This window comes from Carettochelys insculpta, chromosome 2 (assembly GCF_033958435.1).
Source record: "Carettochelys insculpta isolate YL-2023 chromosome 2, ASM3395843v1, whole genome shotgun sequence".
Classification (NCBI taxonomy): domain Eukaryota; kingdom Metazoa; phylum Chordata; order Testudines; family Carettochelyidae; genus Carettochelys; species Carettochelys insculpta.
In genome coordinates, this window is record NC_134138.1 from 86,867,434 (window position 1) to 86,891,992 (window position 24,559).

The 24,559-nt window shown below is 43.2% G+C and overlaps 1 protein-coding gene across 1 annotated transcript in view; it reads right to left on the bottom strand.

Annotated features, from left to right (window-relative positions):
• The window catches only part of TAF4B (TATA-box binding protein associated factor 4b), a 112,553-nt gene that overhangs the window by 34,808 nt on the left and 53,186 nt on the right, over positions 1-24,559 (bottom strand). The window contains exons 10-13 of the mRNA XM_074985816.1: positions 22,756-22,925; positions 18,742-18,872; positions 11,432-11,557; positions 10,181-10,237 (exon numbers count right to left, since the gene is read on the bottom strand). Coding sequence (XP_074841917.1) covers positions 10,181-10,237; positions 11,432-11,557; positions 18,742-18,872; positions 22,756-22,925 — 484 coding nt within the window. The remainder of the gene's footprint in view (positions 1-10,180; positions 10,238-11,431; positions 11,558-18,741; positions 18,873-22,755; positions 22,926-24,559) is intronic.

Sequence of the window (24,559 nt, forward strand, 5' to 3'; positions counted from 1 at the left end):
GGCTAGGCAGAGCATGGGCCAATAGATTACTGTTAAGAGAAAACTGAGGTAGGGGCCAAAAAGGCATGGAAAATGCAACAATTTCATTTATAAAAGCCCATAGCCACTGCTCAAGTCTGTTGATGGACTTAAAATAAAAACAGTTTAAAAAGACAGTGCAGCCTGTTAGATGAGCGCCAACCCTTAATTCACATGTGTTCAAAACACTCTGACCTAAACCTTCAAAACTCCCTCCCAACCCTCCATCTGCTGTAAAAAATATGACCCTTCCTCCGCCAATTAATCCCTAGGATAATGGCAGGAGACAGGTAAACATTTAGAATACCTGCCTACATTCTATAAAACAAAAAGGAGGCAGCAATGCAACCACCTAGAAAGGAGGAAAGACGGTAAGAAAAATAGGAGGGTGTGTGTTTCATGAATGCAGACAAAGTGGAAGTGCGAGACACTGCTCGTGGCAGGGGACAATATTTATGGAACCCAGACATTATGGCCAAGATTGTCTAAAGTGACTGGCTATTTTGGGTCCTCAGCTTGATAAAAAGTGCGATTCAGTTGGATGGGAGCCAAGTACTTCCTTAAAGATCCAGTCCCATAGGGTGTCAAGTAAGGCATCAAAAACTGAAGCAACCAAAGTCATGGCCCAAGTGTCTGAATTGTTCTGCCTGACTTTTGTTATGTCTGCATTTCTACAGCTTCAAAACCCTGAAGTTCTTAAGTCCAGTCCTCTACAAATGGTTGACTCAACTTTGGAAAACTAGGCAACTGTTCCTGAAGCGATGCTCAGTTTCTTTTTCAAGCCCCTCCTGTGTTGGAGGCAGCAGAGAGGCCCAGTGGCAAGGAGGGAGAGGGGTTTGGCTCCCTTCCCACCCAGAGAAGGGGGCAAAGCCAAGGGCAAAAGGAATGGGGCTTGTGGGGGCAATCACCCGCCCCCCATGCTCTCTCAGGGCTGCCTGTGGAGCAGCAATAGCACTGCTGCAGTGTTTCAAAAGGGGCCCAGGCCAACTGCCCTCTTTGCCCTCCCAGGCCCCATTGACGGGCCTGGTTGGATGCTAACCACATTCAATTTAGACCTTTAACAGAAGGAAATTGAGTTGTATTTTAAAAGGCCCTTTCACTCTTAAATTTTGTAGCTGTCTTAGTGTGACCCTCCTTTCTTCCAAGCTTGAGTGACCAATAAATAGTTAAAACTCTTGACATTTACAAAATCACTGACATCTAAGTTAGTCTTCCCCTTTGAGGTTAACAGGGTGGCACATACGAGTGCTAACTGTTTCAAGCTCTGAGAGCACTGGCTGGAGCTTCTAATTTAAATTATATCTGCCAGAACAACAGTTAAAAAAGTTACTCTAACTGAAAGCTGAAACTATAGAAAACAAACGAAAAGCCTGTCTGCTGTTTTGCCCACCCTGCTGGTACTCTGTACCCCTTTCTTCTGGGAATAACACTTGAAATGAGCATTGAAGGTGTCCAGTGCTGTAGTGTTTTTCTCAGCAGGCCACCATCTTCTTCTATAAACTTCAGATTTCCACTTACCTGTGGTCCAAACACTTAGGAATTGTTACAGCTGTGAACAGTTCAGGTGGCCATCAGCGACCTCTCCTGTTTGGAAAGGCTGACCTGGAAAAGCAGTATCTGTGGCCACAGGTGTCAGAATTGCACAGATACTCAGGTGTTTGGGATCGGGCTTCAGGCAGGGTTTGACAGGCAGAAAGGTAGTCTTGGAGATAAAGGTTTAGAGCCGAATTGCCACTAAAACACACCTGGCAGTACCACAGGCTATATCTGTTGATTTCACTCTGTTCTTAGATTCTGTTTGGGTTTGCAGTGGAAAAAAATGCAAACAAACATTCAGCCCTCTTCAAGGTTTCAGTAAGGAAGCATCAGAACTAACTTGGTGGATTTGGGCTCAATGCCACTCACAGCCCTAGAATGGAATCTGTTCAAAGAAAAAAAAACCCTAGCTCATTATGTTGAGTTAACGAGCTGCATTTGGAACCTTGTGGAGCTCTATTTAACTCATTCTTTAAAAGGACACTGAAATGATAGAGCAGCAGGCAACCAGACACACACTGATGCAAAGATCTCTATTATTTAAAAGAGGTATGACAAGCCTATCCCTGGATTCTTTTGATGGAGAGGGAATTAGAAGCAGCTTTCAGTGGGGTGTAAAAATTTGTACCATCTGTCCTCTATTTCCACAAAAGTCTCTTTGAAATAATACAAAACAGAGGTCTAAAGGGCATAACTCAAATTAAGGAAGGGCAGAGCACTAAATTCAGGTGGAGTGTCTTTCCACCATGTTGCCTTCTTGCTAGTTTATTAACTGCCTTGTGGGTTATCCTGGGAAGGAGCAAGGCTAAGGGAGTAAACCCTGACAGAAAATCTGGAGGGGAGTCCTAAGGTGGTTCTGTGCCAGCTTCTGGCATTGACCCGGCAACTCCTGCAGCTGAGCTGGTACCAGACGTAGAGGTTATCCTCTCCTTTGGACTATATCAGTAAAGCCGAGAGGGGGACCACTGGCGTCTGGGCATCCCAGGGTCCCAAAAAAATTGCCCAGGCTCATGCCTGGAGAAGTACTCCAGCATCGTTAACAGTGTTGAACCAACACGGGAGGTAACAGATACCGGTTATAAGCTCTTGCTCGATTGGCATAGAGAAGGAGCGCCAGGGGTTGCCTTCGACAGCGGGAGAGATCATTGCATCTCACTGGACAGTCACCTCCCGCCTCAAGCTGGGCAGTCCCCAGGCAGAAGGGTACTGTCCCACCACAGTTCACCTGCCTCACTGGGTGCATGAGGCTTAAGGTTAAAGCTAAATCTAAGGTGTGGGAAGTCATCATCAGAGATACGCTGTTCACAGATGCTGCTGCTGCTGTAGCGTCACACACAGAAGACCAGCTTGAGAAACTGCTGGATCAGTTCTCCAAAGCATGCAAGGACTTTGGGCTTTCCATCAGCCTAAAGATGACAAACGTACTTGGTCAGGATGTTGCTGAACCTCCATCAATCAGCACTGACAACTATACGTTAGAGGTCATCCACGAGTTCGTTTACCTCGGGTCCATCATCACTGACACCCTGTCATTGGAGACTGAGCTAAATAGGAGGATTGGAAAAGCTCTGTCCAGACTCAGCAAGAGAGTGTGGAATAACATCAAGTTGTACACCCACACCAAAACGCAAATCTACAGAGCCTGCATCCTCAGCACCCTCCTTTACGGCAGTGAGTCTTGGACCCTGTACGCCCGCCAGGAAAAGAGGCTGAACGTCTTCCACTCGCACTGCCTCAGGTGCATCCTTGCAATATCGTGGAAGGACAGAGTGTCCAACACTGCCATCCTTGAGCAAGCTGGAATCCCAACCATGCACACCCTCCTCAGGCAGCGGTGGCCCCGCTGGCTTGGCCACGTCCACAGGATGAATGATGGAAGGATCCCAAAAGACATCCTGTATGGTGAGCTAGCCTCTGGCAAAAGACCTCCCGGACGCCCCCAGTTGAGCTACAAAGATGTTTGCAAGAGGGACCTCAGGGAGGCAGACATCGAGCCGGACAGCTGGGAGGAGCTGGAAGATGATCGCAGCAGATGGAGGCAGGAACTACACAAGGGCCTTCAGAAGGGTGAGTGAGGGTCAGACAGCTAGCAGAGGAGAAGCGAGCCCACAGAAAGCACAGTAAGGACCTGCCAGACACCCATTACACATACAACAGATGCAGCAAGGACTGTCACTCTGGTGTGGGCCTTCACAGTCACAGTCGACGCTGCAAATGAGGATTCCAAATGGAACTACGAAGGGTGCGATCCATAGTCTACATGGACTGAAGGATGCCTACTACTACTAGTAAGGCTATGTCTACACTACAAGTCAGGTCAATTTTAAGGCACTCAGCTCCATTTTTCATTGTGACTGTCTTCACTGGAAATACCATTACATTGATTTTAAGGGTAATAAGGTCAACTTTCTCACCCCACCCCTCCCAGGAGGTATAAGACCAAAGTTTGAATTTAAAAGGTTGTGCGCGCTAGTATGGAAACAGTGTTATTTTAAATCAATTTTATTGACCTCCAGAGGCATCTCACAATGCCCGACAGGTGTCCATTCTGGCTGCTATCACCTCTGCTGCTCTGCAGGTGTGCAGGAAGTAGGGAACAGGAAGCACATGAATTTAAAATCCTTTTCTTTCCAACCACTGTGGATCGCACATGTCAGAAGCGCATCTCAGGAGCAAACAAGAGCCCCTAGCAGACATCCATCATGAGATCCAGGGTCTCATTTCTGTGCTGAGCGACAAATCTGTGCTGAGCAGACAACGAACCAACAAAAGAAAAGCAGACATTTATGGGGAGAATTCCCAGGGCATGATGGAGAAAGGACACTGAGGAAGGCTGGGTCAAAATCAAGGAACTCAGGCAGAATCAATCAGAAGGTGAAAGAAGCCAACAAGTAATCTGAGACAGCTCCCAAAACATGCCACTATGGCAAACAGCTCAATGCAATTCTTGGGAAGGACCTGACCACAGATGCCAACGATTGCATGGACCCATCAGGAGACCAGGCTCAGCTCTCTGGTGAGAGATAAGAGGGCGAGGATGCAGTGGAGGTGCACAAAGAGGACACTGCCAGTCAGCAGACACTTGAGGAAGCTGATCCTGCCATGCAATCTCTCTCACCCTGGAGACAGTCCCCCCTCATTACCACCTGATGTTCTGGAGTCCAGCAATCATTGGAGATGTCTCTTCTAACCAGATTATTTTTCAAAATGCTACAAGTGGGTTGAGGGATAGGTGTGGTAGATTTATGTCCCTTAGAACAGTTTGTTAATATTTCTGGGGATTGAGCACTAAAGTTCTCAGCCAGGTACTTTATTTTTTCACACAAGGTTTCTGGGGAGGCCCAACATATTCCAGCTTCCACGATAGCATACCTTGCCATGCCAGGCAACCAGTAAGTCATCTGGCATGATGGTAACACACAGTATTCTGGCAAAACTTCCAGCCCTGTGCTCACACAGTAGGAGCACATTTTCATTTTCACTCCGTTATTCTCAGGACGCTGATGTCTCTTTTTGCAACGTGGAAGCAGCATGGGCAGCTTCATTAAAGTTTACCCCCTCAACATTATCTCACTGTTCCCCAGCCATGTAAATTTCCCAAGATTGCCCTGCCATGCCATGCGACTGGCAGGGTCAGTTTCCCCCTGCCGTATGGCTGGCAGGCTGTCCAAGCCCTCTCCCCTCCCACCACTTTGCTGGAGGGCTCCCCAGCTCTCCTCCCACTACCGCAACCACACAGCTGCAAAGGATTTATGAGGAGCTGCTGAGAAAGTTTTTTCTGCCTTTTACAGGGCTGACTCCCGCTACCGCCATGTGACCAGAGGGTTTAACCCCTCCTCGCACCACACCACTGCAGGGCTGTGCAGACCCTGATTCCAGACACTGTCATGTCCAATGTGGGCTTTCCCTGCTTTAAATGCCACAGGATTTAGGAGGAGCCACTGAGAAAGTTTTTTCCTAGTCTTTACATTTTGCAGGGCTTTGTTTCAAACCCCCTCCTCACTCCTGCCATTAGCCGCCAGGATCTTATGTCTTCAATGAAATGGTCTGGAGAACTAAAAGCTTCTGTGCTGCAGACATTGATTCTAGGTCATCCTTAAGAAGCCAAAAGTGGCCTTGAAGAACAAGAGTTGCAGTGAGTGTCAAAGATGCATGCATTGTATGGGTCAGTGAGGTGTATCACATTTAAAAATTACACCTAAATTTTGATCTTAACTATCTTCACCAGGCAGCATGAGTGACGGAGACAAGGTTGCTGTAATGTGCCACAGCAAAAGATGCAAACAGGACCTCATCCCGCAGCAGCTTCAACAGCCCCAGAGGGAGCAAGTCCAAGCCGCTGCTGACAGAAAGTGGACCCAGCAGTGGCAGCAAAGAATGGCCCAGTGCAGGAACAAGGACTCAGCAGAGCTCATGATGGCTGCCGAAGAGCCAATTGACATCCTGCGATCTGTGCCAGAACTGCAGAGGGACAAGCACCGCAGAACTCATATTATGCAGCCTCCTCTCCCTGTTGCTTGATCTCTCCTACTATGTTGCCCAGCCTCCCCTCATTAAGGGCCCCTCTGAACACGGGGTGCAAGGGAGAGGGAGGGTAAGGACAGACCCATGGTCCACCCCCAGGACCTCTCCATACTGCAAAAAAACTCCTATTCCACCACTACCTATGAGACCAGGATTCCCTTTTTTCCTACCTCATAACCCTCAGTCCCCTAAATAAATTTTTTTTTTTGTGAAAACCACAGCCTCATTTACGGGTTCACATGGGGTAGGGTGCAGGTGAAGGTGCTATCAGACAGGTCAAGCACACATCCTTGTGGGGGGTGGTGGTGGTAGTGGTATTACAATACTTAAATGCAGCAGATTGATGTGGCTGTCGCCTCATTCAGAAAGCTATTTTTCAAAGACTCTCTGATTTCATTACATCTGCATGTGGATTGCCGATTGCCCTTTTACACAGCTGCACATAAGCACTGCCCAGGGTACCTGCTTCTGCAACCCAGGCTGGCATGAAAATTTCCTTCTTTGCCTACGTCTCCACTAGCATTCCTTTGTTGAAAGAAGCATGCAAATGAAGGAAATCCAAATTGCAGATGAGGCATATATTTACATATTTGGCACCTCCTTTCAATATTCTTTCAAAAGAAGAAAAGCAGTGTAGATGCGGCTCTTTCCAAAGTAATCCCCATCTTCGAAAGAACTTTCCCCTAAAAAATAGGAACAAGGGTTTTTTCAAAGAGGGGCATTACTTTCGGAAGAGCTATGTCTACTCTGCTTTTCTTCTTTCAAAAGAAGCTGCTTTGAAAGAATATGCAAATGACATGCCAAATATGTAAATCTGAACCTCATTTGCATTTTCAATTTCCTTCATTTGCATGCCTCTTTTGAAAAAGGAATGCTAGTATAGACGCAGCCTTTGAGGCACAAATTTCATGGATAATACTGCACAATGCAAACATGGGGCGGGGGGGCAAATGTTGGCTTTGCCAAGGTCCAAACGGGTTTAAAGGCACCTGAAACTGGCTTTTAAATGGCCAAAGGCACACTACACTGCCATTCTACACTTGCTCAGCCTGTAGCTGAAGTGCTCCTTGCTGTGGCTCAGTGTGCCTGTGTGTGGCTTTAGGAGCCAAAGGAGCAGAGGGTAAACAGGGCTGCCAAGTTATCACTATGGGCATTCTCTATGTCACCAATCTTGATTTTCTGGTATGGCAACAAAGTCCCACTCTGGAGCTCTCTGTACAGATCTGAATTTCTAAAGATACACACATCATGCACCCTTCCTGTCATCCCATGTAGATGTCAGTGAAAACACCTTTGCGATACACCAAACACTGGCAACACCATGGAGAAGTACACCTTGCAATTTATGTTCTGAGGCCAGGTGGTACAGGGCCAGGATGGGGATTTGCATTCCACTGATCACTCCACTACAGTTAAGAAACCCCATGGCAGCAAAGCCGTCCACTATATCCTGCACATTTCCCAGAGTCATGGTCTCCCCCAGAAGACAGGAATTGATTGCCTGGGCTATGCAGATCACCGCAGCCCCCATGGTACTCAGTCTACCCCGAAATGATTTCCAACTGACCGGTAGCTGCTGGGCATTGGCGACTACCACAGACCAACTGTCACCTGCTTGTGAACAGTCAAATCAGGTCTCATTTTAGTATTGCAGCATTTCAGAGTAGATGACAGCAAATCACAAAAGTTCCATGGAAGTGGTCTTGTGCACGCTGAAGTTGCGCAGCCATTGATGGCCCTCCCACACCTCCAAAACAATGCAGTGAGTCCCACCAGTGTGTGCTGGTTTCATGTCTCAAGAACAGATGCTCCACTACATGCAACATATCCAGGGAAGCCAGCAGCTCTGCATTCCTGGTCTCCAATCCTTCAATATCATCCGCATCCATCGCATCCTCCCACTGGCTTTGTCTAATAAAATACTGCATGACACTTTGGGAAGTGGCCTTAACACACTTTGCAATGACCCTAAGCTGTTCAGGATCCATGCTAGCGCCATGTAGCAGCATGAGCTAGAGGGAGGCTTGGGAAAAATGGCCCCCAAAATGGCATAAAATTCCTTGGACTGTTAAACCTTTTCCAATCAGCAGGACGTAGGAGTGGGGGCACCGCACTCTGGGATGATGACAGACACCACAAGCACTTGCAGTGCATCTTTTCCCATAACCCACTGGCACAAAAACCCAGAATGCAACAGGGCTGCAGGCACTGTGGGACATGTGTTGCTGACAGTCAAACCTAGCTAAGGGAATGGAAACACACTGTCAACTTTCTGGACATTTGTGGACACTCATCTTCGACTTTATGAAATCTAGCGGCCAAAAGTCAACTTCAATAAATTCAACTTTATTTCGTAGTATAGACATAGTCCAAGTCATTTTAAAAAGAACTGAAAAAGATATTCAAGACTAATGCCACCATTCAACATCTAATTCTTATTTCTTATTATTGTTCACGATTTTCAAGCTTTTGTACGATACTGTTTGGCAGAAATGTGGCCAGGAACCATATCAACGTCTTACATATGGGTACTTCTAGGTTGTAATGCTACATTAAAGTCCCCCTAAGAACTTCTAGCATACAGTACTTCATTGGTTATCTACAAAAGATAGATAGTGGAAATCAGGATGGGAACACAACAGCATTTGGAGAGATATATTTGCTGCCATTTCATTGACATGAGAAGCCACTGGGGAGAGATTTTAACATTTCCACCTGCAAATTGTAACTTCTACAACACTGTTAGAAGACAATGAAAAAAAAAATCACATGGTAAAAAGCAAGTTTCTCCTTTCTGCCCTCCCTTCTCTCATTTTATTTCTCTTTCTACTTTGGTGAAAATCCAAAGCATTGATTTTAGGACTATTTTACTGGATTTCCATTTGTTTTGCCTCAGCTCCTACATTAATCCAAACAATAAGGGCCTTTAAAGCATTCATAAATAACCTGATAGCGCTTCTGGCACCTAGGAGCCAACTGCAGTAATGTTAAGCAGCAAAAAATTTCATAGTTCAAAAGGCACAGTTAAAGAAAAAAGGTTGCTCAGGGAAAAAAAAGCCAAACAAAAAAACAAAAACAGAATAACCACTCATTTAGGACACAGATCCTTAAAAATTGCATGAAATCAGTCAAGTAACTATAGAAACCAATTTTTCAGCTCTGTATCACATGTCTCACACCTCAATTGTCTTTATCATCATCTGCTGTCAGATCCTTAATCAGAAATGTGAACAGGCTTGATGATTTATTCAGCAGGGAAAAAATCTGTAGGTCAAGTGAAAAATTTCACACACACACTCTCCCCCCACTCCACCCCCAACCTTAGGTACTTTCATTTCATTCCGTTCCCAGTAGCTCAGGGGGCAACTCCAGAGAGATCCAATATTAAGGCTCAATTAAAATAAGCTCCAATTAGTGGAGCTTTTTCCCTCCCAGGCTAGAGGAGTCAGGAAATGGATATTGGGAAATGTAAAAAGTCAGCTACTGAGAGGAGGCTGCAGACATAAATGAACTTATTTGTTGATTTCTACAGTTGCTATGCAGAGGCCTCTGGGAGTAAAAGCTTAACCAGTCTAAGCTATAAACTAAAACCCCTGCAGCTAAACATGAACTGTGTGAAACAAGGGCTCCATTCCAGAACAGAAAACTGCTGGGCCCAGAAAATTAAAAGCCAGAGGCGTTTTCCATTTAAAACTAAATCCCAGTACCGCCTCCAAGCCAAAGAATTATAAGCAGTATCAGATTTACAAAACGAACAATTACCCTGGAAAAATGTAGCCTATTGTACAGTCCCAGATGCTAAATCTCAAAGTTTCTTTCTTTTCCTCCTAATCCCACATTATATTCTTACTAAGTGCATGGCTGTAGTTTACAAAGAACCATTTCTAGACAGGCCTAAACTATGAAAATTAAATGTTAAAAGAGCTCATAATTCATTGACCTCATTTGAAGTACTGCCCTTGCCTGTAGCAGTTCCTGTCCTTCCCCAAGGCCTCTGCAAATGGTATGCAACAGCAAAATAAACCCTGACCTAATTGCCAGGAGAGGCCTGCCAACCTTCCCTTCAAACACAAAGGCAAACACGGTAACTTGAAAGTCCCACCTCTTTCGCTTTCTGCTTTAATCGCAGCTGTTCTGGATCTTCTTTATTGGAACGACTCTATTAAAAGAGAAAGAAAAATTGAACAGAAATTGCTAGCATCCAAACACTGCAGAATACGCTAAATATTTAATAAGCGACAGTTTTCTGTTGTGATTGAATGTCTTAGTTCCAGGGGCGAATGCCTCAATCCACATTGGCTTCTCTCTTCCCCCAGCCTCCCTCCTCTTCATCTGGGCCTGGGTGCCTCTGTTCTAGCCTGAAGGCAGCTCAAACTGAAAATGATGCTAACACTGTCAGTCAGGTCCCGTCTAGGCATGATGTTGTTCATGTCAGCAGCAGACATTTAAAAGGACAGGAAGTAGAGAAGAAGAAATTGTTCTTGTTTAAGTAGAGTGAGATCCTAGTAAGTCTAGATTCCACAGCCACCCCTGTGATTCTAGAATATGGGCCCCAGGCGCTTTTTTTTTTTTTTTTTTAAAAAGGGTAAAAAAAACAAACAAATACACAAACTGAGCCAAGACTACACAGTCACACTCATTTGTCCATTTTGCATACGCTCAACCAACCATTTTAAACAACAGAGCACAGGCCAGAAGCAGGTCACATATTGAACTGACTAGATTGCAACACACAACTTGTCAAGCATCACACTTCCAGAGCACTGGCAGAAACAGTGAGAACAAACATTTTGACCAGGCACCAGGTAAAGGTATTGAGAAGAGCAAGCAAGTCGGTTCTAGAATCAAAAAACAGACGGTCAGCTTAAGATTATAGAATCAATATGGGGGTTGTGCCAGTGTGTTCACCAGCAGGACTGAATGAACCAAAACATGGCCCTTAGGTAACAATCTTTCAACTTTATTCCTTAACGTTTTATTTTTAATTTCTACATCAATGATACTATGTTTGCTGAATGTGTATTATTCTTACATTTATTTCTGGAAGATTAAGACTCCTCACTTTAAATGACTGTCTTTTTTTTTTTTTTTAAATTGGATCAGGCCCAGTGGACTGGAAAGTAGGTATGTGGGGAGATGGTAATAGAGATTTACCCCATGGCTCGTACATGAGCAAAATGCCTGTATCTTAGAGAAACAAACCCAATAAGAAAACCTGTTCTGCATGGCATATCACATGTTATGATAGCAAAAATCAGACAGAAGTTGAATGTACAAGACAGGAGTGATTGAATGTCTAGTGTTCAAAAGGCTGCCATTTTTCTAGGTGGCTAACTATAAGATGTTCTCTTACCTTGGCTGCTCGCAGAAGCATTTCACGTTCCTCTTCATCTTTTCGCTGTTTTTCCATGTGATCCAGCTTCTCAAGAAATCTAAGTTGTGCTCTAGTGTCACTAGAGAGGATATACTTACTGTTTTCCTGCAAAGAGATCAGTTGGTCAAGCTTTCATATATGGCTAAAAACCCATTCTATAGCAAATAAGTTATTGGAAAGAAGCGGTATTGGACCGAAGTCTCTTTCTTCCAAAGCTGATCATTATAAGTACTTCTCAGAGGATTCTTCTTACAAGAGAACCTAGTTGCATGTCTCCTCTTCCATGTAGTATGCTCTGTCTATTCAGGTATTTAACAGCCTTCTATTATTAGCATCCCTAGCACCTGTCTAGTCTAAAAATCAAAACACCACCCTACCTGGCCCACTAAATGCTTAAATTTTAGATATGTGATTTGAAACTGCCAGTTTATGCCTAAAGAGGAAAAAAAGACACACAAACCATTTTTTTTTAACTGAGCAAATTTTTGTTATAAAGTCAAAATGTTATACAACCAAGATATACATGATCCATTTTTACCACCTACTTAAGACAAAATATATTTCATGCTTCCGGCAAAATACAACAATCTCAATATTGGAGCATTGTTTCAGCTAGTCATTCCCAAATGTGAATTAAGCCTTAGTGGTATTTCCAAAGGGGATGGAAGAAGGAAACTATATTTTTTCCAGAACTAGCTAAGACAGTTAGATTGAGAACAAGCGTGCACGTTAGCACTGGTCCTTAGCATTTCATGAATAAATTCTCACTTTGGTCGATTAACAGCTCTCATTAAATGCTAATGGTAATTATTGTACATTTGTGCATGAAGGTGAGAATAGGACCCTTAGTGTACGTTAATGGTAAACACCATCATTCCTTTGCTCCTTGAGTTCTCTGAACTGAGCACACTTTTACCCTTTCTAGATATAAAAAAGGTAAGAGCTCATTTAAATATGCCACTCACAGAACACTAATTCAGTCTCTTTTTGCTCATATTCTTTGAAAAAGTTACATTACATACGCCCTGTAGACTAGACTACAGTATTTTATTTCCTTTACTCTAAGAAAGTTACTGTCATTTCCTCTTTACTGGTTGTACTTTTTTTTCCCTCCCGTCTTAGAGTTGCACTTCCTCTGTTTCAGGGATGAGCAAAGTATGGGGCGGGCCCCCTTGGGAGGCATGAGATTTTGTAAGTGGGAGGGGGCACAGCACAATCACCTGCTGGATCTCAGGCTCATCCATCTCAAAAATGTTTAAATCTCTGTTATGGTTTTTATGCAGGTATATTCATTTATATACCGATTAATAAAGTTGATACATTTTTCTCACATGCCGAAAGGGTTCCCCCCACCCCACGTACATAACCAAAAATTCCCCATCAGTTTGGATTACATTAGACAGGTGGGCAGGCCCGTCTAATTGCAGGGACAAAAAGTGGGGCCAGACATAAAAAGTTCGCTCATCCCTGCCTTATACGGCCCTTTTTTCATCCCTTACCACAGTAAGTCAAGTTACCAGCTCAGCTCAACCTGTTCTTTAAAAAAAAAAGAGTCTTCCTACTTAACATCTGTTTTTGTCTTTTTGTCCCTTTCTTACATGGTTCCTGAAACGTTCACCCCTCTTTCGGCAGGCTGCCCCTACTTCGCTGTGTTCACAATGTAGTCTTGTTAGGCAAATATTTGGGAATTAACTCTGTATTTTAACTCATTATTGTAGTTATTGTAAAAAAAAAAATCACTTCAGAAGAATGAAGTTTTCAGCTCTTCTGCTTCCTCACCAAATGCCAATGCCACCACCAACTGGCCACCCAGGAGCATCCATCCTTACTCCTCTGGTCTCAGCCAAGAGCTGACTAGCTCACATCCTGAAGATCCTTTTATCTGAGCTTGCTGTTCTTTGACCAGCTGCTTCCCAATAGCCTTTATAGCCAAGCCTGGAGGACCCACCTTTACTGTTCTTTTTCCGGGGCCAGATATGGTAAGATTTTGAGGCCTGCAGCAAGGGGCCTCAAACTCCTGGTAACTCTGTTACACTCCTGTTAGTGTCTCTAGTTATTAAGTCCTCCCACATGGAGCATCATTTGTAAGCAATTCTATCAGCTTTGTGTACCATATAAATGGCAAGATCTTAGCACTGCAAAGGTATTTTCAGCTATTCCTATACTAAGAAAAGCCTTCAGAAAGTTATGTTCAGAATATGTCATCATGCATCATTTGTGCTATATTAAATGATGTAGTAGTAGTAGTAGTAGGCATCCTTCAGTCTGCATAGACTATGGATCGCGCCCTTTATAGTTTCAATTGAGAACTTCATTTACAGCATCTACTGTGACTATGAAGACCCACACGAGAGTGACAGTCCTTGCTGCATGTCTTGCAGATGTGGTGGGTGTCTGGCAAGTCCTTAGTGTGCTTTCTGTGGGCTCGCTTCTCCTCTGCTAGCTGTCTGATCCTCATCTCGCCCTTCTGAAGGCCCTTGTGTAACCCCTGCCTCCCTCTGCTGCGGTCATCTGCTAGTTCTTCCCAGTTGTCCAGCTCAATGTCTACCTCTCTGAGGTCTCTCTTGCAGACATCTTTGTAGCGCAACTGGGGGCATCCGGGAGGTCTTTTGCCAGAGGCTAGCTCACCATTCAGGATGTCTTTTGGAATCCTTCCATCATTCATCCTGTGGACGTGGCCAAGCCAGCGGAACCAACGCTGCCTGAGGAGGGTGTGCGTGGTTGGGATTCCAGCATGCTCGAGGACGGTGGTGTTGGTCACTCTGTCCTTCCATGATATTCCAAGGATGAGCCTGAGGCAGCACAAGTGGAAGACATTCAGCCTCTTTTCCTGGTAGGCATACAGGGTCCGAGTCTCACTGCCATAAAGGAGGGTGCTGAGGATGCAGGCTCTGTAGACTTGCATTTTGGTGTGAGCGTACAGCTTGTTGTTATTCCACACTCTTACTGAGTCTGGACAGAGTTGTGGCCACCTTTCCGATCCTCCTATTTAGCTCAGTGTCCAACAACAGGGTGTCAGTGATGGTGGACCCGAGGTAAACGAACTCGTGGATGTCCTCTAACATATAGTTGTCAATGCTGACTGATGGGGATTCAGCAACATCCTGACCGAGTACGTCTGTCTTCTTTAGAAGTAATAGTAGTACTTTTAGAAGTAAAAGACAAGTTCTGTGACGTGCTTAGTGCTGCTGTAGTGCAAATACCTGCTCGTGAACAACTGTACATCTTGGGTGACTTCAATGCAAGAGTTGGAGCTGATTGGGCCTCAGGGCCTTCCTGCTTAGGACACTTTGGTGTGGGAAAAATGAATGACAATGGACAGGGTCTCCTTGAGCCGTGCACATACCACGATCTGTGCATCACAGACACATTCCTCCAAACGAAGCCACAGCAGAGTGTCGTGGAGACACCCACGCTCGAAGCACTGGCATCAACTAGACGTGGTCATCACTAGGCGTAATAACCTCAAAAACGTCCTTCTGACACGCAGCTATCATAGTGCTGACTGAGATACAGATCACTCGCTAGTTTGCTCCAAGTTCAAGCTGAGACCCAAGAAGCTGTACCGCTCTAAACCTGCTGGAAGGCCCTGCATTGATGCCAGAAAGACGGCAAACTTGGAGAAAGCTGAAAAGTTCAGAGACACCCTCCAGGAAAATCTGCGCAGCAGCCCTGAGGGCGCCCATGTGACATCCAAATGGCAACATCTGAGGGATACAGTTTACAACACGGCCTTGTCGGTGTTTGGAAGAAGAGCTAGAAACACGAACGACTGGTTTGAAGCTAAGTCCGATGAGATGATTCCAGTCATTGAAAAGAAGCACACTGCACTCCTGGAGTACAGACGCTCACCGAGCCAGAGTACCTAGCAAGCACTTAGAGCGGCCAGAAGAACAGTACAGCAGACAGCCAGGGGCTGTGCCAATCACCACTGGCTCCAGCTATGCAGCAGCATCCAGACCTGTGCTGGCTTTGGTAATCTCAGAGGAATGTACGAGGCTATGAAGAAGGCATTAGGACCCACCCAGAACAAGATGGCACCTCTGAAATCCAAATCTGGTGAAGTCATTGCTGACAAAGCCAAAACAGATGGAGTGCTGGGTTGAGCGCTACTCTGAGCTGTACTCACTTGAGAACGTTGTGGTTGATGCAGCCCTCGATGCCATCGAGCTCCTACCAGTAATGGACGAACTGGATCAAGAACTGACTGTGGATGAACTGAAGAGAGCCATCGACAGCATTGCAGCAGGAAAGGCCCCTGGCCAGGATGGTATACTACCAGAGGTAATCAAGTGTGCCGCGGACACACTCCTGGAACCCCTACATGAGCTACTGTGCCTGTGCTGGAAAGAGGGTGAGGTTCCACAGGATATGAGCGACGCTAAAATTGTAACCTTGTAAAAGAACAAAGGAGACAGAAGCGACTGCAACAACTACCGTGGAATCTCCCTCTTAAGTGTCACTGGTAAACTGTTCGCTCGCGTCATCCTTGGCAGACTCCAGAAGATTGCTGAGAGGGTGTAGTCCAAATCGCAGTGCGGATTCTGCACAGAGAGGTCTACTGTTGACATAGTCTTCTCTCTAAGGCAGCTGCAGGAGAAGTGCAGGGAGCAGAGGAAGCCACTCTACATAGCCTTCAATCGACCTGACCAAGGCCTTTGACTTGGTCAGCAGGGATGGTCTGTTCAAACTGCTCCACAAGATAAGCTGTCCTCCATGGTTACTCAAGATGATCCAGTCGTTTCACAAAGACATGAGAGGAACCATCCAATATGACTGTGCATTATCGGACGCTTTCAAAATCAGGAGCGGCGTCAAACAAGGATGCGTGCTTGCTCCGATATTGTTCGGGATCTTCTTCGCACTCCTCCTGAAGCATGCTTTTGGATCTTCAACAGAGGGCATCTTGCTGCACACAAGATCTGATGGGAAACTGTTTAATCTTGCAAGGCTGAAAGTTAAGTCTAAGGTGCGGGAAGTCCTCATCAGAGACATGCTGTTCGCAGATGATGCTGCTGTAGTCTCTCACACAGAAGACCAGCTTCAAAAACTGCTGGATCAGTTCTCCAAAGCGTGCAAGGACTTTGGGCTTACCATTAAATGATGACCACTACAGGAAACTCACATTTATATTAGGACAGTCAGGGTTGATAAAAAGTTGATTAGCAGTGAGGGACTCTACTCCTACTGCGGCCGTATGGCATTCCTGCAGAAGCTCATGTTTCCTTTGCTCCTGCTTTGGTTTGTTCTAAATGCATACGCCTCATTCTCACGGAACATTGTTTAAACAGGAAGATTCAAACAAAGCTGCTGCACTTCATCTGAACCTGGAGGAAGAAGCAAACGCTTGAATTCTATAGGGATTTCAACAATTCCCACCTGACTACCAACCTCAGCCTAGACCATTCCACAAAAAGAGATCCACTTCCTGGACACTACAGTACAAATAAATGATGGCTGTACACCACCCTATAACTGAAACCTGCAGACCCCTTTTCTTACCTACTTGTCTGTAGCTTACTTACCAGCAGCCACACACAACACCAGGAACCTATTCCTGCAACAAAGCCAGTTGCTAACTCTGTCAATGCATCTGTACAAGTGACATCATAGGACCTAACCACATCAGCCACAACATCAGGGGATCTTACACCTGTACATCCACTCGTGATATATGCCATCAAGTACCAGCAATTCCCCCTGCCATGTATATTGGCCCAACTGGACAGTCTGTCAAAGGATAAATGGACACACAAACTTCAGGAATGGTAACACTTAAACTTGTAGGGGAATATTTTAACTTCCCTGAACATTCAATAAGGGATTTAGAAATAGCCATTCTTCTAAAAAAACACTATCACCAGTTCACAGAGGGAAACATTTTAACTAGAGCTCATTTACAAGTTCAACACTATCAAAATGGACTTGAATAAAGACCCTAACTGGTTAATGCACTACTTAGGCAATTCCCCCACTTTTGATATTTGCATTTCCACAACACACGCTCTGAATGAGACAGATCCAGTCTGACCTAATTAGCTTCACTAACACTCATCCTACAACTGACAGGTAATGTCTTTTGCTGTTAGAATTTCCACTCCAACTGATCTGATGAGGTGGGTTATCCATGAAAACTCACGGCCTAATAAATGTGTTTGTCACCAAAGTGCCACAAGACTGCTAGTTGTTTTTAAAGTTACGGACTAACATGGCTACTGATGCACAACAATACCTTCTGGAAATTGACATTTCCTGGCCATTATCTGTTAATACTTCAACAATGCCAACCTATTTCCTCCTGTAGAATTTACACTTTTAAATTTAATACAAAGATGTTAGGAATTTAACATTTATTATCAATTGTAAGCTAAAAATAAGATTACTACTATTGTATTAGGTTTTATCCTCTGAAGTTGCTTAATGGGTGCAAACACAAGGCTGTGTCTATGCTTAGGAAAAACTTCGAAATGGCCATGCTAATGGCCAAATCAAAGAACACTAATGAGGTGCTGAAATGCATATTCAGTGCCTCTCATTAGCATGCCAACAGCTGCGGCACTTTGAAAGTGCCATGGTTTGCTCCCACATGGCTTGTCTACACTGGGGTACTTTTTGAAAGGACCCCACCAACATCGAAATCCCCTTATTACTAGTGAGCTCATGAACTACCTTATCAGAAAGGTAGTTATTACATTTAGAGTGACTGGGATGACTACATACTTCCCCCTCCCCTTTTTTTTTTTTTTAAATCAAGTTTCCATTTACCTGTCTATGGCATTACTTGGTCAACTTAGCATGGTTTTAATCGGAGATGTGTCTAAACACAGTACTGGAGGATCCATGTTTGCGGTCTTTCAATTGTTTCCTTATGAAATGAGTCCAATTTGGAAACAACTGCCAGAGTTTCAAATAAGCGGAGATCAGAAAGACAAGCTGTTCTTCCGAGCTCATGCTTAGCTACCGGTAATGAAAGTTCAGCAGGCCAATTCAACCCCATCTTACAGCTGTGCAATGCCACCATTAAAGTTACCATTTTCCATGAAACATGTGATTTTTTTTTTTTGTTTATTCATACTTTATTTTTATGTGCACTGAGCTAAGATCTCAAAAGGGAAACATCAGGATTAATTGTAAGCCACCATGAACAGTGGCAAAATAGCCTGGCAAATAGCCTTGAGGATGATTAAAGCCTGCACACAGCATGCATGCGTGTTTAGATAAAAAGTTTATCTGCAAGGCTGTAGAACAGGACTAACTTTAGCGAGAAAAAAATTCCTTATTTTCTCTACCTTATAGGTGGTCATTCGATGCTGCGCAATTACAGTCAGTTTTTCTAGGAGCCCTCGTAATCTCTCCTGTGTAGCATGGGAGATCAAGTTCACAACATCAGAGTTAGGCTCCGTAATGTCATGCCTTTTACCTGCGGAAGCAGAGAAAATCCATTATGTGTTTTAGTAGTAGCTGATAATTGAAATAATTAGCACAGCAGGTATTCTGTTCCCCCTGGAAGTCATACCCATTACGAATAAAGGTTTGGAGATTATGATTTTCCTGGTAAAGTCACAACTTCAAAGATCTTAGACGTTACATTAATAAAACTTAGCCTGGAGCTTCAGAAAATATACACATTGTTTCACTTAGCCTCTAGATTCATTCTCCTTGCAAGGTCATTTATAGGACAAAGTTAATAAGAACACAAATCAAGCCTTATGTTCGGGGAGTAGGGTGAGGGGGAGAGGAGAGGAAGAGAGAAATAGTAACTGTAGAAATTGGTGCCATATTCTGTTAATTTCAGTAATTAAAAAAAGAGAATTACAGTTTGCGCTGGTAGACACTGCTTGTGACATTTATTTCAATTATGGTTTTTGCAGACCACTCCAGGCGTAAGAGCCTCCTCTCCTCTACTTCTGACCAAACAGTATATACCCAGGACACACAAGGTAACAGTTTAGGAAATACTTGTGTAGTCCAATTGGGGTAGTAATGCCATCCCCTCTGACCTGTCCTCTTGGGTTGCCACTCCTCTCCCTGTTCCCTGATGACCCCTACTGCTTCTCTCGGTATTTCAACAGGTGCTATTAAGGGAGACAGCTCTGAGCAATGCCATTTGGGGCTGCATGCCAGAGGCTAAGCATCACCTCTGCAACCTTCTCACAGCTGCAGATAGCCAAAGAGTTTCTGTGGTTGACAAACATGTCAGCACATTGACACAAGTACCTGGACATTCTAACTTCTTTTTACTAATAGTGTAGCCTAGCTACCAATAGCTAATGCAGATATCAGTGTTAAGACAACAAGTTTTAACTTTTGGCCCTCTCCTTGCAAATAAAGACTAGCATTTTCCAAACACAATATAGTACACATTTAACATGTAATGTGACATTTATTGCTCACTAAAAAGTGAAGGGCTAAGAACATAGCATTTATTCAGAAATAATCACTTCCATGGCTTTATTTTCATTCAGTGGTAGCACCCAGATAATATAGGTTCATATTGTTTATGTACTCAAAAGGGCCTATGACGTTGTTATATGCAAGGTCAAACTGCATGAACATTTTGATCATAAGTTAATAAGTACTAGCAGCCCAATTATGGGCAACATGCTTTTATTTCAGACAGCTTTCAAAACTAACCCACTGAAGACAGAGTTAAATATATATTGGAAATACTTGAATTACAAGCCATTTAAGAACATTAGCTATATCTACTTATAATTAGTGTGTTGTGTCCAATTCTGGGCACTGCATTTCAGGAAAGATGTGGAGAAACTGGAGAGAATCCAGAGAAAACCTAAAAAGATTAAAGATCTAGAAAATATGACCTATGAGAGAAGATTAAAAGAATTGGGTTTAATTTGGAAAAAGAGAGGGGATGTGACTGCAGCTTTCAAGTACCTAAAAGGGTGTTAACAAGGAGGAGGGAGAAAAATTATTCTCCTCGGCCTCTGATGATAGGACAAGTAGCAATGGGCTTAAATTGCAGCAAGGGAGGTTTAGGTTAGACATCAGGAAAAATTTCCTACCTGTCAGGGTGATTAAGCACTGGAATAAATTTTTTTAGGGTGGTCCATCATTGGAGATATGTAAGAACAGGTTAGATAAATACTTAACAAGGAAGATGTAGACTGCTGTGAGGGTAGGGGATTGGACTTGATGACCTGTTGAGGTCCCTTTCAGTTCTAGTATTGTATGATTCTATGATTCACCTTTCAGACTAGTCCAATTACTATTGCTTCCTATATATCCCTTGCTCTCCCAACCTAAAATTGTGTAATATGAACTAGAAGACACATTCCATTAACAGAAAGCTAACATGTTAAATAGCATGGTTGAACACTTAAGTCAGCAAATTTCAAAGTTGGCAGACTGAGCTTTTACAGTACCCCTTTGTCTACTTCTTGCATAAAAAAATCAGATCTTTACTATATTAACATACTGTGTTTCAAATAGGGAAAAAGTTTCCTTCCAGTTTTATTGTCCTAATGGTGCAGTAACCCCTTCCTGACTCACAGGTGCATTGCTTCAAAAATATTTATTAATCTGTCACAGCCTATGTATTAAGTTTTTCATTTCAATTTGCAGCATTGCTTTCCTTAAGTACATTACAGGGATGAGACAAGTTATTAAGTAAACTTCATAGCCAGATAGATAGATTTTTCTATTTTGTAAACAATTTTCACACCAAGCATACATTACACAGAACACTTGCATGAATTCTGGTTAATTGTATCAGAGTCTAAAGATACTGCTTAGATGACTAGGGGATAGAAATACTGTCTTATTACACAGAAATAGGATAGTCATAACTGGACTTCCACAACGAGTTAGAGAGACACATGTACACGTTTTGTTATTTTCTGACAATGTTTAGTTTTCTATTATGGCAACCCAAGCAGGGGAAGACTAAGCAGCAAAAAAAAAAAAAAAAAAAAAAAAGCGAACAAGGAAACCACTTTTTTAAACAAAACATTCATCTTGTTGGTTCATAAGAGCATTCAATAGTGAAATTGGGAATAGGCCCTCATTCTGCTAGGTATTGTACCAATGTGTCTGCTCTGGGCTTTGGGCAACACACACACAGGTTGAGGGACACACAAAACCATGTTTTTAAATACATGCACTCTGGGTATATGCTCCCATTATTATCATACACAAGTAAAAACCTCATATCTAAGGCATAGTCTTACCCCAACTGCCCTCAGTTCCACTCTTTAAAATGTGAGCTGAATTCTTGCAGGCATTGAAACAAAAACAGTTAGAAGAGGTCTCAAGGACAAGCAGTACTTTAAACATCAAATCATGAACAAGACTGCCGCTTCTTAAAACTTGCTTTCAAGATCAAGAGCCCTGAAAATACTGGAAAAGAAGTATGTTGGAATATGTCCCCTTCCGGCTAAGGCGATCTGTTTTCTGTGTATAGGCTGGCATGGGTTTACTTCTGATCATATCAGCAGACTCTAACACTTACGTAAACAGTGCATATCTAATAGTGAGATTTCAGAGCCTGGAGATCTGCCACTGGGTTGGTGATTATTTCTACCTTCCCCATATTATATGGGAAGGGTTGTATTGGTAGAAAGCCCAATAACCAATATTCCAGTCCAATATGCTTGTGAGTAATTGATACCATGGAGTACCATTGCCCCAATGCCTTATGGGTTATCTTGGGAAGGAGCAAGACTAAGAGAGTAAACCCTGACCAGAAAATCCGGAGGGAAGTCCTAAGGCGGTTCTGTGCCAACTTCTGGCATTGACCCGGCAACTCCTGCAGCTGAGCTGGTACCAGATGTAGAGGTTATCTTCTCCTTTGGACTATATCAGTAAAGCCGAGGGGGGTACACTGGCATCTGGGCAGCCCAGGATCCCAAAAAAATTGCCCAGGCTCGCGCCTGGAAAGGTATTCCAGCATCGCTTAACAGTGTTGAACCAACACGGGAGGTAACAGATATCAATCCATAGTCTACATAGACTGAAGGATGCCTACTACTATTGGAGTACCTATTACAGTTCACAATCATAATTAAGGTGGATGAACAGAAGCTGTGCCATTGTTACTTCTGGAGTTAAGGTTTATCTCATTTTTTTTTCCTTTGGATTATCCTACAGATTTTAGGCCCACACAAAAATGTTTAGGACAGATTTCTTAATGGAAGTTCAAAAAAGAAACACAGTTGTCCTTTTTTCCAGCCTAAACAGATATTTATGAACTCAGTATGAGATTTTAAAAAAAAAAAAAGAGCGCGTATCCTAAAGTGTGACAATTGTTCAATGTGGGCACTGAGTCCAGATGGCTTTTGCCTCACCTATTTCAAAGATCTTCTTTTGCAAAGTCTCTGCGGAGAGAAATGGTTCATCCACACAAGATCGGATCAGCGTACCAACCACTTCAGAATTGGTTGCCAAGATACAGGCATTTTCTTCGTTTAGGTTGACCCCAGCCATAGAAGTCACATCATTGATGTCATCTTCGTCTCTACCAGAAAGAAAATCAATGGTTGTTTTATTATGCTTTTGTTCTTTCCCTCACATTTTAAAGAGTCTCATTATTTGCAGACCAGTTAAACTTTACACACAAGTACTTTTATGTAATCATCCTTATGCATCAGGAAGCCAACAGTCTACTGCAGTAGAACCACAAAGTTAGGAATGACTTGGGAATGAACGTTGTTGATAGTTCTGAAACGTTCATAACTTTGACCAGCAAATTATGACTGTTTCAAAAGTTGAGAACTGAACATTGACGTAATGTAGCTTTGAAATTGTAGTATGCAGAAGAAAAATGCTGCTTTTAACTCTGAATTTAAATGAAACCAAGAAGAAACAAACAGTTTCCTTACATTGTCAAGTTTTTAACTTCCCCTTTTGTTACAGTTTATGTATAAGATAGCGAAACACTATTTGCTCTCTGCTGCTGCCTATTGGCGTACTTCTGATTTCAAATGAGGTGGGTAGTTGACAGAACATTAGGGTTTAATTCTGAGGTTCTACTGTGTACCTTCAGTGTTCAATGCAGTTGTGACCTTTTTCCACGTCTACTTTTGTAGCTAGGCAGTTTCCATATAAATTTGTTTAAGGAAACTACAACAAACAGATATTCAGCCATGGTTCATTTATTCTTAAGTGGCTGACAGACTTGTACCCTAGTTCAGTGCATTAAAAAAAAGGACTGAACCCTACAATTATCAGAACAGTTAGCGACCAGTGATAATTTAAAACTGAAGCCACCACTGATGTTTCCTCCCTCTACTCAGCAGCAGTGGCTGAGCAATTTCAAGAATGTATTCATAATATATTAGCAAAATAGAATTCTTAATCTTTCAGGAAATGTGCAAATTAGGCCTTGAATGCATGGTAATTGAGTGCTAATTGATCTTCACAAGTACACTCCAATTCCCGTCTTCCTAATGACCATAGAATCTTTGGCTGCAGTTAAGACTCTAATCCCACTGTGGTGTAATTACAGCTACTACCATAATCAGCCTATAAAGAGAGGTTATGTAGCAAGTGTACCTATAAATACAACATTATACACTAAGACAGTGAACTTAACAGAAGTCCACGCTGAAATTCGGTGCTTAGATCTTCCAGGGATGGATTCTACAGAAAGACTTTAATCTCCTGTAACACTTCATATACCACTGAGTCCAAATGACCCCTTTTCTCCTCTTCCACCTTGTTGTTTAGTGCAGGACTGAGCAACTTTTTTTATGCTGGGCCCCACTTTTCATCCCTGTAATTAGCAGCCCCCACAACCTGTCTAATGTAATGACAAACAGACAAATTTTGGTTATGTTCATATGAAAAAACCCTTTTGGCAGGTACAAGAAGATTACGTAGCACGTAAAAACTTTATTAAAATCGGTACATAAGTGTCAATACACCTACATAAAAACAGTAACAGATTTCAACATTCTTAATTAAATGGATCAATTTAAGACCCAGCAGCTGATTGTGCTGCACCCTCCTTATGAAATTTCATGACATCCTGAAGGCTCAAGGGACTGGCAAAATATGCTGCTAACTTACATCATGGTCTCTCAGGCAGCGTAGCTTTACTAATGAATCAATTTCAAACTGCAAGTATCCATTTCTCTAAATAGTCCTGCC